Here is a 19,748-nt window from a genome sequence, read left to right on the forward strand (position 1 = left end):
ATATTCTTAAGCCCCTCCCGCGTGGCAGGGGCTTTCTCAGGCACTGGGATACAACGGTGAGAGGGGCCTCCCTCGTGGACCTGACATCACAGCAGGAAGGCGGGCAATTAATCATCACTTTGTGTGCGGAGTGCTGAGAAGGAAAGGCACAGGACATGGTGAGAGAAGACCCCAAAGTGACTAATTTAGTCTGAGGGTATCAGGAAGCACTTCTGGAATGAGGTGATCTTTCAGTTAAGACCCGAAAGATCAGGAGAATTTAGCCCCTGGAGGCGGGAGGCAGGGAATATCGATGTGAAGTAGAGGAACAGAAAGGGGTTTGAGGAGTTCAAGAAGCTGAAAAGCCAGACTGGGGGAAAGATGTCGGCCGGGGGGCGGGGGTAGTGGCAGGAGATCAGACTGAAGAAAACAGGGAGCAGCTGAGTGATGCAGCAGTGGTAGGTCACATTAAAAATTGGGGGCTTGATCCTAAAATTGATAGGAAGGTATTACAAAATGCTGTAGTTTGGGTTCCTCTGAATGCAGAGCCTGAGGCAAGGACTTTGATGCAGATAGTTTATTTGGGACGTGATTCCAGGAAGCCAGGACAAGGAGCAGGGAAACTGGGAACACAGACATCGGAAACCTACTAAAGTGTGCATTACTGAGCTGACACCAAGGTGTGCAACTGGCGCTTAGTCCTGCTGGGGGCCTTCTATTAGCCCATGTGGAGGGTACCCTAGTTGAGAGTCCCCCATGTGCTTTGGGGGGGGTGTGGTAGTGCGCATGGAACTATACACCACAGCACACTGAAGTCAGGTGGGACAAGGTGATGAGATACGGCAGCAGGGACACAGTGTTTGGTGCAAATGATTTTAGACAATTCGATTCATGTGTCGAAAGTAATCCCTTCAGACTGGAATGGAGAGGGGTAGACCGGAAGCTAAGAACCCTACAGAGATTATTCTAGTGGTAGAGGTAGTAAATGGTGATGGGTTGAATGGGAGGTTCGTAGGGAGAACACAGAGAAGTAGGTGGAGCAGATAAATACATAGTAGTTAGAATCTAGGGTCTAGATGGCCAGGGGTGGGCATACAGAGGGAGGTTAGGAGGACGTGAAGGTTTTGAAGGGATGGGGAGGGAACACCGAAGGAAAAACAGGTTTGGGGTAAGAGAGGGAAAATGTTGGATAAAAGCTCAGTTTGGGATATAATGAGTCTGAAATGTCCGCAGGGCATCCAACTGGGGACATTGAGAAAGTGACTAGACATAGATGGGTATGGTAGGCAGGCCCTAAAATGGTCCCTGAAGACACCCACCTTCTAGCTTTCAGAGCCTGGGATAACGCCTCTCCTTCAATAACTTGCTTCTAACCAATGGAATACAGCAATGTGAGAGGAGGTCACTTCTGTGATTAGTTTACAAAAGCAAAAAGATGTGACTTCCATCTTGGTAGAAGCCTCTCTTATGGCCTTCATGGCCCCCACGTCTTGAACCAAGGTGTCACGTTGTGAACTAGTCTTTGGAGAGGCCCACATGGCAAAGGACCGAGGACAGCCTCTAGCCAACCAGCCAGGAGGGACGTGAGGTTCTCAGTGCAACCACGAGGGAGGGAGGTATGGAATGCTTCCCGCAATCACGTGAGTGAGCCTGGAGTGGATCCTTTCCCAGTCCAGCCTTCAGCGAAGACCCCAGCACTGGCCAACACCTGACTGCAGCCTCAGGAGAGACCCTAAAGTAAAGAACTCACCTAAGCCCTGCCCAGACTCCTGACTCACAGAAACTGTGAGATAATAAATGTGTGTAGTTTTAAACCATGAATTCTTGGGGTAAGTTGTTATGCAGCAAGAGGTAACTAATACAGTTTCCTTTCCAATAAAATGTTTCTAAACCTGCTCGTTACTATGTCACAATATAAGATACTTTGAAAAAGTTCTAGTGCCCTATGCAAATCCAAAGTAGGAATGTGTTTAAGACCTCTGCCGTGAACATTCCAGAGCCAACAATCACCCAGCCTGCAGAAATCAACGTCTAAGACTTTCCACCGTGCCTCCCACCCACTCCCCTTTAGAAATTTTTCAATGATGAAAAGCCCAGAGGGCAGGGTTCAAATGATGCTGACAATGTGTAGTTGATGAACTGATGTGAGTGGAAAAATATAACTTACTTTTTAATGGCAATCAGTTCCCCAGACTCAATGCTTCGTCCCAGTAGGACGGAACCATAGGTTCCATCCCCGAGTTGCTTGATCGTTGTGTATCTATTCATGGTGTGCCCGCTCAGGCCGGACACTCATCTCAGGGCCGAGGCGGTGCAGTCCTGCAGAGGCGGCAGGCCTCCCCGGAGTGTAACCAGATTTTTCGATGGCAGCACCAGCACAAGGTATTCAATAGAACGTGACTATCTCCCAAATACATATTTTCAAAGATCAGTCTTCTGCCTGTAGAGAAAAATGAGAGACAAGGGTAACTGCTAATGTACATTTTTAGTTTGTGTATTTTTATTGTCTAACTCAGGGGTCAGCAAACGATACCCCTCCTGCCGGCCACCAGTTGTTATAAATAAAGTTTTACTGGAACATGGTTATGGCCACTCACATATTGTCTACAAATGCTTTCACACACAAAAGCAGAACTCAGTAGTTGTGACAAAGACTAAATGGCTTACAAAACCTAAAATATTTATGATCTGGACCTTTATGGAAGAAGTTTGCCAACCTCTGGCCTAAATAATGCTCTTTTTAATTTTTATAAGATGAGAGATACCATTCGTGGAAAGTGAATTTGTCACTGACTCAGAAATGAATCAGTTGCAATTCTGGGCTTTTCTGCTGACCAGCCACTGTGGGCAAACACTGCATGAAAACTACCATCGACAAAAATTGCCAAGCCACAAAAGTCTGTTCTAAATATACTGAGCTCGGTGTAATTCTGCTATGATTTACAATGTAACAAAGCCAAGAGATGTTAAAATTAAAGTTCTCCCAATAGGGAATTTACATGTGCTCCACGAACTATTTGTGGCTAGGCATCAACAGTATTATTTTTACTACCAGACATACAGAAGCTAAACAAAGAACGACTAATTTCTTAAGGTCTGTATGTAGGGTGTGCCCTTTTAAAAGTCATTCAGTTGTGTTTTCTTTAATAACAAATCATTGGTTTTGCAATTTATAAAACGGAGTCATTTAATCTGCCTATAATAAAGAAAATATAGTAATAACGTTCAGTGATTACAATGCTCTTATGTAGACATTGATAAAATAAAAATGCTAAAATAAAAATAAAGTTTTTTTGCTTGTTTCGTTTTTTTAATGTAAGCTCTACACCCAACATGGAGCTTGAACTCACGACCCTGACATCAAGAGTTGTCACAGGCTCTACCAACTGAGTTGACAGGCACCCTGAGGAAAATACGGCTGTCAAACTAATTATCTGAAAAATCAAAAGATGAGAAAATACTGATTAGAAGTATGTGACATTCTGCATCTAAATCCAGTCCATGCAGGTTCTCCTTCCAGAAGAATTCCAATCAAGAAATGTTGAAGGAAAGAGGGAAATAAAAACTGTTAGGCAAATACCACAGTAAGATTTGTTGCAGACAACAGCCACTGATGGATGCAAGTATGAGTGGATAAAAGGTTGAGGAGAAACAGGATATTTACATAGTTTCAAAGTATCTCTAAGACACTTATTAACATCAAAGGGAAAGATGGTAACTCCATAGGGAAAAATCAAGCAGACACTTCCTTACCCAAGTGATCAAATTCAATGTCACCATTAATAAAACTTATGACATCATGAACCCTGGACATGATGCTCTGAGAAGGGCACATCTGTTCCGTGGTATTCTTTTTTTTTTTTTTTAATGATGATTTTTTATTATATTATGTTAGTCACCATACAGTACATCCCCGGTTTCCGATGTAAGGCTCGATGATTCATTAGTTGTGTATAACACCCAGTGCACCATGCAATATGTGCCCTCCTTACTACCCATCACCGGTCTATCCCATTCCCCCACCCCCCTCCCCTCTGTAGCCCTCAGTTTGTTCCGTGGTATTCTTATCAAAAATGCAGAACCTCAATCTATTCATAAGAAAACTTCAGACTAACCCCAAATGAGGGACATTCTACAAACAAATGACCAACAGTCTTTAAAAGTGGCAAGATCATAAAAGGCAAGGACAGGCTGAGGAACTGTCACAGATTGGAGGCATTTAAGAGACGTGACAGCTAAGTGCAACGTGGGATAGAACCCTGGAACAGAAAAAAGACATTAGTGGAAAAGTTGGTGAAATCTGAATCAGATCTGTAGTTTAGTTAATAGCACTGTACCAATGCTAATTTCCTGGTTTTGATCATTGTTCTATGATTATAGAACTTATTAATATCAGGTGAAGCTGGATTTCTAGGAATTCTCTGTACGGTTTTCTGTAACTCTTCTGGAAGTCTAAAATTAGTTTGGAATTAAAAAAATAAATCCAGGGGCACCTGGCTGGCTCAGTCAGTAGGGCATGTGACTCTTGATCTTAGAGTTATAAGTTTGAGCCCTACGTTGGGGGTAGAGATTACATTACAAATTTTTTAAAAATAAAATCTTAAAAAATAAATCCAGTCATGACTTACTAAATGGGAGAAGGTAACTGCAAATGATGTATCTGATAAGGGGTTAATATCCAAAATATATAAAGAACGTATACAACTCAATACTAAAGAAACTAAAACTGGGCAGAGGACCTTGAACAGACGTTTTTCCGAAGAAGACATACAGGTGGCCGACAGATACATGAAAAGATGCTCGACATCACTCATCATCAGGGAAACGTAAGTCAAAACCACCACCAAGATACCACCTCACACCTTTCAGAATGGCTAACATAAAAAAACGCAAGAAACAACAAGCGTTGGCAAAGATGTGGAGAAAAAAGAACACTCATGCCCTGCTGGCGGGAATGTAAACTGGTGCAGCCACAGTGGAAAACGGCATGGAAGTTCCTCAAAAAATTAAAATAGAATTACTATCTGATCCAATAATTCCCCCCAAAGAAAACGAAAACATGAATTCAAAAACATATATACACCCTTATATTTACTGCAGCATTATTCAGAATAGCCAACATATGGAAGCAGCCCAAGTGTCCATTGATAGATGGATGGATAAAGATGTGCTTTATACACACAATGGAATATTCCTCAGCTACCAGAAAGAATGAAATCTTGTCATTTGCAACAACATGGGATGGACCCAGAGAGTATAATGCTAAGTGAAATAAGTCAGTCAGAGAAAGACAAATACCATACGATGTCACTCATATGTGGAATTGAAGAAACAAAACAAAACAAAAAGAGACCAAAAAACAGACTCTTAAATATAAAGAACTGTGGTTGCCAGAGGGGAGGTGGGTGAAAAAGAAGTCCAGTCTATGTTCTTGCGAAGGTTGTGTGGGTCTTTGGGAAGCTTTAAATGTAAAACTTATGCCTGATTTCATCATACTCTATGATATAACTGGAGAGCTTTCAGAGACCAACCTCCCCCACCCTGAACTCATTCCCCTCCCCCAGAGCCATTTTAAGGCCCCTGATTAAAGGGGCACTTTCCTTCCTCTTGAAGCATGACAGGATCGAACTCCCTGCAAGTTCCTACGGCAGCCCTTCACGGTGATATAGTCCACTGCTGATTAATAACTACTTACAAAACACCTCCTATGTGACAGACCCTATGTTCAAGCCTGGGGTCACAAAGAATATAAAATATTGTTCCTTTTTTCGAAGATCTTAGAGTCTCATGGCAGGGGGATGAGGGTGGTGGGTGGGCCCAGATATGTACTCATGAATATGCACTAAGATATTTCAAGTATGCTTAGGTTTCAGGTATAGGACGTGGGAGAGGTTAAAGGGAAAGTCTCCTGGCTTACACAGCTGGGTCAGTTCCATCTGGGCTGAGGATGGGCATAAGCAAAGTCTTCACAAAAGATAGAGCTTGAGAGAACAAGAAAAGTAGGTGTTTTGTAAGGTAAGGCATTCTAGCAGTCCAAGGAGCAGAAACAAAGACATCAACCTGGGAGGGAGGGAGGGAGGGAGAGGTGGGGAGATTACAACTGGAGAGAGAGAACCCCAGAGTTGTGTTTGTGGAGGGCCTCGGCTGCCATTTTGAAAAACATAGGCTTCGACTGGGTCCTGTACCAAAGGAGACGAAAGTACTACAAAGGACATCATTGGGCCAATGGAAAGGATTGGAATATATATAGTAGATTAGGTAAAAGTATTGCATCTGTATTAAATTTACTGAAGCTGATATCTGTCCTGCGGTTCTGTGGAGGAACATAGACTTATTTTTAGAAAATATACCCTGAAGGACTTATAAGTAAAGGACCATGATGTATGCAATTTATTCTCAACAGGGTAGAAGAAAAATATTGTGTATGGTGTGTGTAGAGAGAGGGGGAACAAATGGGGTAAAATGTTAACAACAGGTGAACGTGTGTAAAGGTATTTGGGTATTCTTTGTACTAGTCTTGCAAGTTTTCTGTATGTTTGAAATTATTCTACATTAGAAGTTCAGAAAGTTCTCCTCAGAATGGTAGAGCAAGTGAATCTTTAAAAAGATACATATCGCAAACATTTTATTTCAGCTTAAGACATACAAGTGTAGATTTATTCAATAAAACTTAATATTAGAACACTATTGGGGTGCCTGGGTGGCACAGTCGTTAAGTGCATGCCTTCGGCTCAGGTCATGATCCCAGCGTTCTGGGATTGAGCCCCACATTGGGCTCCCTGCACAGCGGGAAGCCTGCTTCTCCCTGCCCCACTCCCCCTGCTTATGTTCCCTCTCTTGCTGTCTCTCTCTCTGTCAAATAAATAAATAAAATCTTTAAAACAACAACAACAACAACAACAACAACAACAACAACACTATCATACATCATGGCTGCGTCTCAACACAACGCAGAAGGAGTACTTGAACCACAGCATAAGCAATTTTTGACTCTGCGTTTGTTTTCCCTTCTCCTTCGTTTTCATATTTACCTCCATCTATATTTTTTATTTTACAAGATTTTATTTATTTATTTGACAGAGAGAGAGCACAAGCAGGGGGAGGGACAGAGGGAGAGGGAGAAGCAGGCTTCCTACTGAGCAGGGAGGCCGACACAGGGCTTGGTCCCAGGACCCCAAGACCATGACCTGAGCCAAAGGCAGATGCTTAATCAACTGAGCCACCCAGGTGCCCCAAGGTTTTTTGTTTTTGTTTTTTTAACTTAAGAATAACATGATCAGATTTGCATTTTGTAATCCAGCTAATTAGAATATTTTTCTTAATGTCCAACTAAAACTTGCCTGTTCTAATTTAAGCTAATTTCTTCATGCTTCGTTTTTTTGCAGATATAAAGAAACTATCCCACAAATGTGTATGCACATGAAATTAGTAATCACATGTGTGTCTCTCAGCCTTCTACTTTAATTATGTAACCTTTCCTCATAGGACCTTTTTCCACTCCTTTAATTATCTTTGGCATTCATCTCTGAATCCTCACACATATCTCCATCTCCTTGATGAGCTGTGATGACCAACCTTAATAATGATGTACATTCCAGTAGCATATGGGCTCTCCCCCACTTTTTTTTCTTTTTGCAGTGGCATTATATTACTGATTCATATCTATAAATTATTAATCCTAGAAGCCTTTCTTTGGTAGGTAATATCCCACTACTTCCTCATCCAATTACATTGTATAATTGGGACAACGCTTCTAGATCATCATTGAGAAAGCCACTTGTGAAAGAATTAAGAACTTTAGTTGAAGTCAAGATACAGTGAGTCATTCATTTCACACACTGTCACCCTCACAACTTCTCCTTGTTACAGTCTGTCATATTATCATAGCACAAAATTCAATTACTCTAGCAACATCGGACTCTCACCATGCCATGATAGCTGCTTTTTAATCTTACATTATTTCAGGTGATTACATAGTGATTGTACAATGGATCAAACTGGTGTCTCCTCGGGCACTGATGTCAGGTTGAGAGCGTACAATTTTATTGAACCTTTACTGAGATGCTAAGTATTATACAAAGCTTTTGGGGCACGCTATGAACTAGGTAAGGGTCCTTCCTTAAATAACTCACAACTGACACGATCATGAAAAATGCAGAAAGTACTATGAGAATATGGTAGAGAGAGCAGCCAAATCTTGGGTGGAGGGAGGGATCTGACAATCCTTCAGAGAAGAAGCAGTACTGAGGTTCTGAAGAATGAGCAAGGTTTTATTATACAGAAAAGGGAGAGAAAGGAATTATAGATGGAGGAAACTATGTGCAAAAGATTGGTGGTACAGGACCTTGGTGTGTTCATGAGACGGCCAATGCCCAGTGGTTCTATCCCTGGCTGAACATTAGAATCCCCTTTTAACAAATACTGATGCCCAGGCCTCACCTCTAAGGGTCAGGTCAGGGGTGGGGAAATGAGTTTCAGTAGTTAAGAAAGCTTTCCAGGTGACTCTAATGTGCAACCAGGCTGTGAAGTATGGGGCTAAGGCATAAAGACCATTAAGGCAGTAAGGAAATGGCAGGAAATGCCTAGAAAGTCAGGGTGGGGGGGCGCCTGGGTGGCACAGCGGTTAAGCGCCTGCCTTCGGCTCAGGGCGTGATCCCGGCGTTATGGGATCGAGCCCCACATCAGGCTCTTCCGCTATGAGCCTGCTTCTTCCTCTCCCACTCCCCCTGCTTGTGTTCCCTCTCTCGCTGGCTGTCTCTATCTCTGTCAAATAAATAAATAAAATCTTAAAAAAAAAAAAAAAGAAAGAAAGTCAGGGTGGGGCCCAGTTGAGAAGGGGTTATATTTGTCCTGGAGGAGTTTGGTCTTACCTTGCAGACAGGAGCTCTCCAGGGCTTTTAAGTAGGGGAAATGGCAGGAGGAAGATTGCTTTGGAGACCACACAGATGTTAGGATAGAGAGACTAGAGGCAGAGAGAAGAGTTTGGAGGGTTGGCAGGAGTCCACGTGATACATGTTGAAGGCCTGAACAAAGGACCTGGATGGGACTCTCCGATACGGGAGACACAGGTTCGGAATATGGAATGTGTGTACATGTGTTACTTGGACAAGGTGCGGAGATGATGGGTTCTGCTTTCTAAGGTGTAGGATTTGACATATGTACAAAACCTCTCATTGGAGATGCTCAGATGCTCAGTAGACAGTACAAGTAGTTCTAATGTTGTTTATTTTTTCCAAAGATAATGCATTATTGGAGCTCTTATTAGGAGCACAGCATTCAGACAAGGTTGATACATTGCACAACTCTGGTCATTTCAACTTTGGGTGACAAACTTCAAGAAAGACATTAAAGAACATAATAAAGGGCCTAAATAAAAGCACAAGAAAAGTAGTTGAAGAAAGAATACTTGAAGTAAAAGAGAATTGGGGAGCCACGATCATTGTTTCAAGTGTACAGAGGGGTGTAAGAAAGAAGGATTAGTTGTACCATGTCTGGATCTAGAGAGCAGGAGCCTGACCACTGTCTGAGCCTACTGGTCTCTATTCTAGTGAATTATTTCCCATACTCAAAAAATGCAGTGGTATTATTCAAATTAGCATTACACAAGAAGCATCCGTCCACCCACGGTCAGTTCTGGGCATATCCCAGCAGGAAGTGGTTAAATACATTTGAGATCAGTATTTTCAGTTGTTCGCCATTTTTGTGGTGGCCCAAATATGATGACTCATGTCATAATCTGAAACTGAACAAAACCTCACTGCTGCTCTGGGAAAACAACAGGGCAATGGACAATGCACTAGAAAAAAGAAGGGGAGGCAGCAGATGCTTTTGCTGATGTACCCAATAGCAATGCTGCCCTTCTTGCTTAATTTTCAAAAACCCTGATTTTATTCAGGATCCAACATAATCAGGGATGGCAGCCACCTCCCACAGCCCCAGGGCATGAACTCTGATCAGTCTATGCCAAGCAAAGCATTTCCACTTGCCACTGAAATCTATGTGGGAATGGGACTATGGCTCTCACTCGTAAGATGGAAAGGAAAGTGAGCTGGGAAGGGAAAAAGAAAGGCTTTTGAGAAGGACTCTCCTCCCTGATAAAGACAGCTGACAAAGAGGTTGCTCTATGTTTCTGCCTTAAACATGGTTGCATAAAACTGTAGTAATTAGGGCTGAGACAGCCTTTTAGTGACCATGAGACATCAACTCTAACCATGAGAATCCTGTCTGCGGAGAATGGATAAAAAGAAAGAAAGAGGCTGAGTCTGTGATGATCGCGTTGGGCTGCTGCATGATCTCTGAAAATACCAGCCTTAGATTTGTTGTTATATGATCTAATTAAAGGTCTTTGTTCCTGAAGCCAATGTTAGATATTCCATTGAGTATGGCTGAAAGCATTCTGGATACAGTAGACTAAGGCTACTCTGATTTAAGAGATAAAATACAAAATTCTATCTATATAGATAGATGATAGTTCAATCTACCAATCGATTGAACTTCTGTAGCCAGCATGGTTTTGAAGACTGAAAGAGGAATATAATATAGGTGGAGAAAAATTAGAAGGTAATTCTGTTAGCCTAAGGTTCATTTTCCATCCACCATGATCTGCTTCCATTTTGGAAGAACAAATGACTACAAATCTTGGGTGAAACAAGGATGAGTGTCCAAAATGGCCCTGGGTGTCACTCAGGGTTGCCTAGACAACTAGCCAACTGGGACTGGGCTTCCTTCTCCCCAGGGTTTATCCAAACCCACCTTCTCTTAGGCCTTGAAGGTCCCTCCATGGTAGGCAGATGGTCTTCCCAGACAAGGACTCTCTACAGATGGCACCTAAACCCAGATTCTGCAGATCCTCTGATAATGGCCCAATGGACAAGACTGCTCTGATGCCCACGTGGGACCCAGTCTATGTGCTGCTGATAGTGAAACTTACCACACGGAACAAGGGAGTTTAAGTTAAGGGCAACCAAGGAAATCGTAGAACTCTCAGTCTGAGTTTTAAGAAAGCAGTTTCAGCATACTAATGACTATTTGTACTACACTCCTCTTTGATGCCTGAGAGACATTTACATCTACAGAGTCGGTTCTTTAAAAAAAGCAAACATCAAATGTGTAGAATGCATATGTGAAATAAAAAGTTGGGTACTGCAGGGTATTTTATTAACTCCCTGTTTTGGAATGCTCGTTTAGAACCAAAGCCACTAAGCTAAACTAGGCTCTTAACTGTCGCTAACTCAAGTCTCAACTCAGTATAAAAACAAACCAGTCACATCATTCTGGTTCCTCTCCAGCCCGTCTTGTCAGCTCCTCTCCACAACACTGTGTCTGTAAGTCATTCTAGTGAGATCTCAGTACATAAACAGAAGACAGTTTCTACTTTTGGGTTCTTTACAATTGGTAACATTTTACAATTATTACAATTTGGTAAAAAGCAAAGTAGTCTTTTCCATGGTTGTGAGGTTTACCCACATTCATGTTGCACAATACAGAAATATGTGAAATATATATATTTATAGAAGTATACAAATATTTAAGGGCACCTGGGTGGTGCAGTCTTGGTTTTGGCTCAGGTCATGATCTCAGGGTCCCGGGATCGAGCCCCACGTTGGGCTCCACGCTCAGCACAGAGTCTGCTTAAGACTGTCCCTCCCTCTCCCTCTGCCCTCCCCGCCGCAACTCCTCCTCTTTCTCTCTCAAATAAATAAATAAATCTTTTAAAAAATTATACAAATATTTATTTCAGATATTCAGGAATATCTGAAATATGCTCAAAAAATGGAAGTATCCACAACATATCACACAAGTGAAGAATTATGCACAAGGCACTATGCTCAGTTCTGAGACACAAGATCCGACGAGCTGAAGGAGGTGGGCCATATACAATGACCAGGAGACCCGGCAGGTGGGGTAGGTTCCTGGGAGGGGTGGAGACCACGAGGTTGCTATAGGTGCCCAAGTAAAGAGAAGTCACTTTGTGAACCACTGGCTAGGAATCTCCAGGCTTTTGGGCCACCGATCTCTAAATAATAGCTAATTTCTCTTGCTGAGGACATGCCATTTACCCATATAAAAAGTTTTCCTTACCTGCTATAGTAGTTTCCCACGGCTGCTGTAACAAATTACCATAAACCTGGTGGCTTCAGGCAACAGAAATTTATTCTCTTACAATTCTGGAGGTCAGAGTGCAGTACTGGGCTTCTCAATGGGCTGAGATCGAGGTGTGGGTGCTTCCTTCAGGGGCTCTAGGGGGAAATCTCTTCCTTGTCTCTTCCAGCTTCTGGTGGCTGCTGGCATTCCCTGGCCCTGGCCACATCACTGCAGTGTCTGCCTCTGGGGTCCCATGGCCTTTTCTTCTGGGTGGTGTCAAATCTCCCTCTGCTTCTCTCTTATAAGAACTTGTATTTGCATTTAGGGCCCACACAGATAATCGAGGGTACTCTCCTCACCTCAAATCCCTTAAACCCCAAATCACATCTGCAGTCTATTTTGCCATACGAGGTAACATTCATAGGTTCCGGGGACCTGATATCTTTGGGGGATATCATTTAGCCTACTACTCTCCAACGTAAGTCCCAAAGCCTTTCAGACAATCAGCTGAATCACAGAGCGATGCTTTTCATTCACTCAAAGCTGAGTGTTTGGGGCGCCTGGGTGGCACAGCGGTTAGGTGTCTGCCTTCGGCTCAGGGCGTGATCCCGGTGTTATGGGATCGAGCTCCACATCAGGCTCCTCCGCTATGAGCCTGCTTCTTCCTCTCCCACTCCCCCTGCTTGTGTTCCCTCTCTCGCTGGCTGTCTCTCTCTCTGTCAAGTAAATAAATAAAATCTTTAAAAAAAAAAACACACACAAAGCTGAGTGTTTTAGGAATGTTATCAGAAGTCTGTGCTTACTTACCCAATGAACAAGGGCATTCCTCTCTGAAAGACAGAGAGGATTTCTAATTTTGCACAGTGGATAAGACTTCACAATTCTGGCTGAAATCCCTGAATATATGACATTAGCATACGGAGACTCCACACAGTGAGGACCAGGGGTAGCAAACCAGCAGCCTGAGAACTGAATTCAGAGGTGTGCTTTGAGTCTATATTTAAAAATAGGGACTCTCATATAAAAATGAGATTTGGGGGGCGCCTGGGTGGCACAGCGGTTAAGCGTCTGCCTTCAGCTCAGGGCGTGATCCCGGCGTTATGGGATCGAGCCCCACGTCAGGCTCCTCCGCTGTGAGCCTGCTTCTTCCTCTCTCACTTCCCCTGCTTGTGTTCCCACTCTCGCTGGCTGTCTCTCTCTCTGTCGAATAAATAAATTAAAAATCTTTAATAAAAAATGAGATTTGGGGCTTCTCTGGAAAAAGCAAAGACCTAATAACATGAGCTCCTTAGCCTTCGATGGTAATAAAAAGCCAGAGAAATGTCACCATCCTTTTAGACTGAGCAAGGGTCCCAAGGCTCATCACAGTCCCTATCTTGCCTGTTGTCCCTAAAATGGATACCACATGGTATCCAATGTTACCAATATTTTCAGTTGTCATTTATTTTTGTACCTTCACACCACTTGTTTTACTGAAAGAAAAATATTTCTCTGTTCCTGGACCTCCATCAAAAGTGACAAAGTAAAAGACAGCCTGAAAAACCGCTCCTGTTTGGAGAAAAACTGGAGAAGAAAAAAATGTTTTGTTTTGTTTTGTTTTTTAAAGAGAAGAGCAATTCCTTTACTGTTTCACAAGTACATACCCGGCTTCTCTGAATCTTCTGTATTCCTTCCTCTGCCTCCGACAGCATTTGAATTCGCAGCTCGTGGTACGGACTGCCTGAGAAGGGAATGGGATTCAGCAGCCCATCCTTTCTTGGGAATTAGCTACCAGCTGATGGGCAGTACTCTAAATACTGCTCTGATTCCATGAATTAACTTGGATAAAGCACTCACCAGAATTAATCCACACTTAGCCTCCTAATATATCAAATAAGCCCAAAGGAAAGTGATGATAGTAATTTAAATACTTGGTATGTGTACTGTACTATTTCAAGTGCTTTGCATATATTAATTCATTCAATTCTAATACTCCACCAGTAGGCACTATTATTATACCTATTTTACAGATAAGGAAACTGAGGCACAAGGAACTTGTCCATGGTACTGTGATCACCAACCCGCCTCCCCCCAATTTTCTAGATAAGGAAACTGAGACACAAGTGACTTGCCCAAGGTTATATAACTAGTAGGTGACAGAACTGAGATAGGAACCCAGGCTGACTGCACCCAACTCAAAAGAAAGGTTGCAAAAGATCCAAAGATCATGAAACCTTTTGAGGATTTGAGAATGAGAGGAATTGGAAGTACTTTGTAGCTCAAAGTCCAAATATGGAAACCAGTGATGTGGCCATGCTCTAGTTGGCCTCGTTCTGCAATAAAACATCAGGGAACCCAGCAGGGACCTCCCCAGCACCGACTGTCTACAATGGAGGCAAAGTGAATGCAGACAAAGAGGGACTGGGTCCCAGTTTCAACTCAAACGCATCGTCACATAGACTGATCTCACAGGCTTGTTGACTGCTTTTAAATAGCAAATGATGCAGTGATGTTTGAATGTCTTCACCTGTCCTGTGGAACAATCACCATTCCTTGATTTTTGTGTGGTTTTTTTTTTTAAAGGAAAAGTTTTTATTTTTATATTATTATTTTTTTGAACTTATTTTATTTTTTTTTTAAGTAATTTGTACACGAAACCTGGGACTTGAACTCAAGACCCCAAGATCAAGAGTCAGATGTCCCACTGACTGAGCCGGCTAGGAGCCCCCTCCTTGGGTTTTTAATACCGGGTATGAGACGTCGGCCTTTGCCTTTATCATGGGACCCACCCAGGATGGAAACCCTGACCACCCACGCCCCCACCACTCTTGGGCAAAGACTGTTGTTGGGATCATTTAGTGCTCTTTTTAAAGATGCTCTTTTTAACTCAAACAGTAAAGTTTTTCTGTGACTCTGTCACATATTGTAGATTGTCCCAAACCATTATTCTGGCAAAAACTGAGATGCTCTTGACACACCCATTTTTTGGTAACACATCCCGTCTTTTGATGAACATTAAACAGAAGACTTTTTCCCATAATGCTACTTGATGCAGGCCCAATATGTTATGGGTCCAATTTCTTGGTTTTCCTTTATAGGATACATAACAGAGTATATAGAGAGATTGGGATGTAAAATATACATCATTTGTAAGATAGCAGTTTGATCACTGAAATCGGTCCTCTCAGGATTTGCTCGATCTCGTCCAGACCACATGGGTAGGACCATAGGCACCAACCCCTGTGACTAGGAGTACCTCTTGGTCCTTGGGTTTACTTTCTGTGCAATCGGACTTGATGAAGTGAGGTGGTTTCCCACTCTAATGATCTGTGGTCCTGGGACTCTGTGTCAGGACTCAAGTTAGTTTTGTCCAAAAAAAAAAAAAAAAAAATGGACCAGTGTTTCCACTTTCCCTGTCACATGCACAAAAGCTAGCAAAGGGAAGGTAGTAGCCCAGAGCGACCCTGTACGCTACACGACATCTCTCTGTTAGAGGGGACAGTGCCCCGCTGATTCAGCCAGGCCCCCAGATCAGCATCTACTCCTTCTCTTCCCTTAGTTCAGCTCAAACATCACCTCAAGAGCCTCCCGTCCCACAACAGGCCAGCTAACAGCTCTCTCCCCCAGCCACCATAGCACCCTGTCCCCACCTCACTGCCAGCCCTTCTCTGGGGTCAGTGACACGCAGGCCTGAGCTCAGCATTGAGAGGACACTCACCGTGCTTCCTTCATCTCTGTGCCCTTACACCTCACATTCCACTTGCACACTGTAGGAACTCATTGTTCCAATGGTCAAAATTTGAATTTAGTCTTTGCTATTTATTTCCTGTACACCCTTGGTAAGTATATCCCAACATAGAGCCATTTCCTCACATGCAACGTAATGATCACCAAATTGTTTGACCTGACCTGAAATGCTCTGAAATTCTAGAATGGAAGAATAGTAAATGCCATAGAAAGGCTGACGCAGGCAGGCCGCCGGGGCCCTCCCACCCTAACGCTGGTGCTACTGCGTCGCAGGGAATCACAGAAAGTCCTCTTCAACATCATCAGCTCAGGCCTTTGGCCTTTGGGCAAAGCTGTCCTCAACGAACACAGACATACAGCTTTCTTTTGCCTGCAGAGTTCCAGCAAATCTTTGAGACAAATGTCATGGTTTCTCCAGCTAGGTGACATCAGGGAAAACCTTCCTGCGATCTGCCCCAATTCCCTCCCTTCAGCTTCAGTCCTCAGCGGAGGCCAAGAACCTCTGCCCCCGGCCAGCAGCTCACACCGGCTACCCAGCTCCTTCACGGCCTGCAACACAGGCTGGAGGCAGGGACAACGGTAGTCCGTTCGTCAGTCTGAAACTTGGACCATCACTGAATAAATGTGACAGTTACTAATTTTTTAAGAGAGAACACAGAAAACTGTACACAAACTTGGTCTTGTCTGGGAATTGTGGTTCACTGGCCCTGTTCAATTCGGCCCCTTCTGAGCAGCTTTTCTCCCGCAGCCTTAATCGTGTTACACTGAAACTTATCTGTCCTCATAGGAAAGCTGAAATATGTGCCAAATCATTAAACGGCCCTTCTCATGGCACTTCAGAGTTCCATTTTACCTTATCCTGCAGGTAACTAAGCATCGTATTCTGGGTCCAAATGTGTCATAACTTTACAAGAGTTAAATTAATCCTGTTAATTTATTTTAAAAGGGTACTAAAAATAGCACATCTGTGTTTATATTTTTCTCTCCGGGGCCTAATCTTTCTGCCCATATTCATTTCAGCAAAAATGTCTTCCAAGTACTTTGCCTCTTGGATTAGCACTTTTTTTTTGCACTGGGGACAGCAGCTCAAAGCTAGAAGGCCAAACGAACCTTCTTTACTTGGAATTTGTTTTGCTTTTACCTCGGCAAAGGCGTGCATTCAAGATGCTTTTAGCTATTGCAGCAACTGGAGTGAGGGGAGAAGAAAATTAGCTAGTTGGTGTGCCTCTGCTGTTCCCCAGACACCGTTCCATGGCTCTCTCTCCCTCTCCTCCTTCCACCCTACTTCTGAGCAAAGAATGCCTCATGCACCAGGGTCCTTAATACCACGAGAAGGATCCATGACGTCCCATTGCTTCTCCTACTGTACCAAAGGGTGCTCCTGCCCTGAACCAAAAAAAGCCTTCAGTCACTTGTAGATTATTTCTAAACGAGGGCACATCACTATAGGTGGCTCATGGGGCCTGGGAGGAGCTGCAGTCAGCATGAAACGCAGAAGAGCGAGAGGAAAAAAACTTACACTGACTTGTGTGTATCTGTGGATGAGCTTGGGGACAGTCCCCCCAAGCTTACCAATGAAGGCTGTCGAGGGTGGCAACAGTCAGGCCCAGCGGCCTGCCTGAGTACCGCCTTGTGGCTGAAGGAGGGGCAGGGCAGGCTGAGGTGGAGATGGGGGGGGGGGTGAACGAGAACATACCATATATCTCAAGGGCTGTGAAAATCTTAAACTCGGAGCTGATCTCACTCAATGGAAGATGCTTCACTGGCATCACAACAAGTCAGTAAAACATACCAGAGAGGTAAAGGCTTACTATAAGCAGTAAAATAGGGCGGGGTCAGCAAGCGTTTGCTGTGAAGGGCTAGTAAATATCTAAGGCGTTGAGGACTGTGTCTCTATCACAAGTACTCAACTCCACCAGTGCAGCACCAAAGTACGGAGACAGTACAGAAATGAATGGGCTGTGTTCCCACACAGTCTATTTAAAAAAACAGGCAGCAGGCAGAATATGCCTCCAAAGCACAATTTGTCTACCCCTGAAACAGAGGAAATCTGCATATAAACATACATTTGGCCCTCTCCATATAAGCCTTCTGTACACTGGGGTTCTAGGGGTTATGGGGTTATACAAAGTGTGTTTCTCCCGAGAAGATAAATGCCTTGAAGGCAGAATTTTTATTAAGTTCATAACTCTCTTCCCAGCACCTACACATGGACCTGGCATGCAGTTGGCACAGACAGCTGCTCACGATAAATGTGTGTTGATGAATAAATTAATGAAGGAGCATATTATGGGTCTGTAAAGGGTAATTTTCACTACTGCTGACTCTCCTGTACCACCAACTGCAGTCCTACTGCCAACCCATCCCCTTGTACCTCCCTTCTTTGCAAGACTGGACGATTATGTGGGGGCCCAGGGCACAAAAATTATGAGTCCTTCTATGAATTTTTACACTAATGTACGAAAACATTTGTTTTTTAATAGCTAAGATAATATGCAGGAATATGTATCTTTTTTCTCACTCGGTTTTGTCTGAGTTAAATCACTCTTTAATACATTTACTTTCGAGCAAAGGCAGCATCCAAGAAGCCAACACCATTAATTACTATCTTCTGGGAACTACAAGTTCATGCAGACAGTAACTTTCATGATATTGTCAAACATGTAGTTGGATGTTACACCATAATACTTGACCTTTGGCTCTGGGACATTATCTTCCATAGTAACCAGGAGGGCAGTCACTTGTTCTCAGCACTTTATCACAGGTCATATCACAGCTACAGGAAGGTAAAATATGACTCACCTTGACGTTTCTCACAAATATGGGGCTCTCACAAGTTCTTGGCCATCACTGTACATTTATCAAGTGGCTACTAACAGCTCTGGGCAAGGTGGAAAAAGTACCAAAGGAAATGCGAGGCACTATTGGGGCCCTCCCATTTTAAAAAATTGAGTTAAGACAAGAAACTTCAAATCCAGGGGGCGCCTGGGTGGCTCAGCAGTTAAGCGTCTGCCTTCGGCTCAGGTCATGATCCTGGGGTCCTGGGATCAAGCCCTGCATCGGGCTCCCTGCTCGGTGGGAAGCCTGCTTCTCCCTCTCACACTCCCCTTGCTTGTGTGCCCTCTCTTGCTGTCTCTCTCTGTCAAATAAATAAATAAAACCTTAAAAAAAAATTCTGGAAAAATTTAAGGCAGGATGATATATAACCCAATACTAATCAGTATAGATTGAACACTAACTAAGTTCAACAGGACCTAAATTCAACGTGGATATAGCAAAAGGGTGAGGACACTTTAGACTACAGAATTAGATTTTTTTTTTCCCTATAAGGGACTTTAATGATGATCCAATACCTTCACTCTACGGATGAGACCTAGAGACCCAATTAACATGAATAGAATCTTTGTTATCTTCAGAGTAGCATATTTTTAAATATGTGAATGTACGAAGTGTTCTAATAGTCTTTTTAAAGTATGTAAATGTATTGTTAATCCTGAACCACATATTAAAAAGAAGGGGCAGATGATGTACTAGCTTCAAACTCGGAGACAACTTCACAAGTCCGCACATACAGGGTTTCACCTCCCTTGCACAGGTGAGCCTGACCACAAGCACTCTTTCTATGAAGGTTTCAACTTTCAAAGCACAGTGAGTCAGGCACTGACGCACTGTGCAAGGACACTTCAGTTTCCTTGCAAGGAAATCAGGAATGGAAGCTTTCCACTTGGATTAAGTATTTCCCTAGATCGGCGGAACAGTAGTATTTTCCTAACATCCCACAGCACCTCACTAGGAGCAGAGAGGGTGAGTGTGAACGTCCACATCAGCTTTCTTTACCATCTTGAGAAGACCTGTGCTGCTTCTTTTACTTCTTTGCCTGCAAGTAAAGACATCTCTGATTTCTTCCTGCCATAACACTTAGCATTGTAATGCAATTTGCCCCACAAAATGACTTGCTT

General features: G+C 43.2%; 1 protein-coding gene across 2 annotated transcripts in view; it reads right to left on the reverse strand.

The window, feature by feature from the left end:
* CILK1 (ciliogenesis associated kinase 1) overlaps window positions 1–19,748 on the reverse strand; it is a 57,816-nt gene that overhangs the window by 34,411 nt on the left and 3,657 nt on the right. The window contains exons 2-3 of one of the 2 annotated variants that reach the window (XM_040643577.1): window positions 13,707–13,783; window positions 2,147–2,419 (exon numbers count right to left, since the gene is read on the reverse strand). In XM_040643577.1, the coding sequence (XP_040499511.1) occupies window positions 2,147–2,247 (101 nt within the window). In that variant the 5' untranslated portion in view covers window positions 2,248–2,419; window positions 13,707–13,783. The remainder of the gene's footprint in view (window positions 1–2,146; window positions 2,420–13,706; window positions 13,784–19,748) is intronic. The other variant, XM_008691778.2, reaches the window with a different exon arrangement.

The sequence above is a fragment of the Ursus maritimus genome, unplaced genomic scaffold (assembly GCF_017311325.1).
Source record: "Ursus maritimus isolate PB19 unplaced genomic scaffold, ASM1731132v1 scaffold_29, whole genome shotgun sequence".
NCBI lineage: Eukaryota > Metazoa > Chordata > Mammalia > Carnivora > Ursidae > Ursus > Ursus maritimus.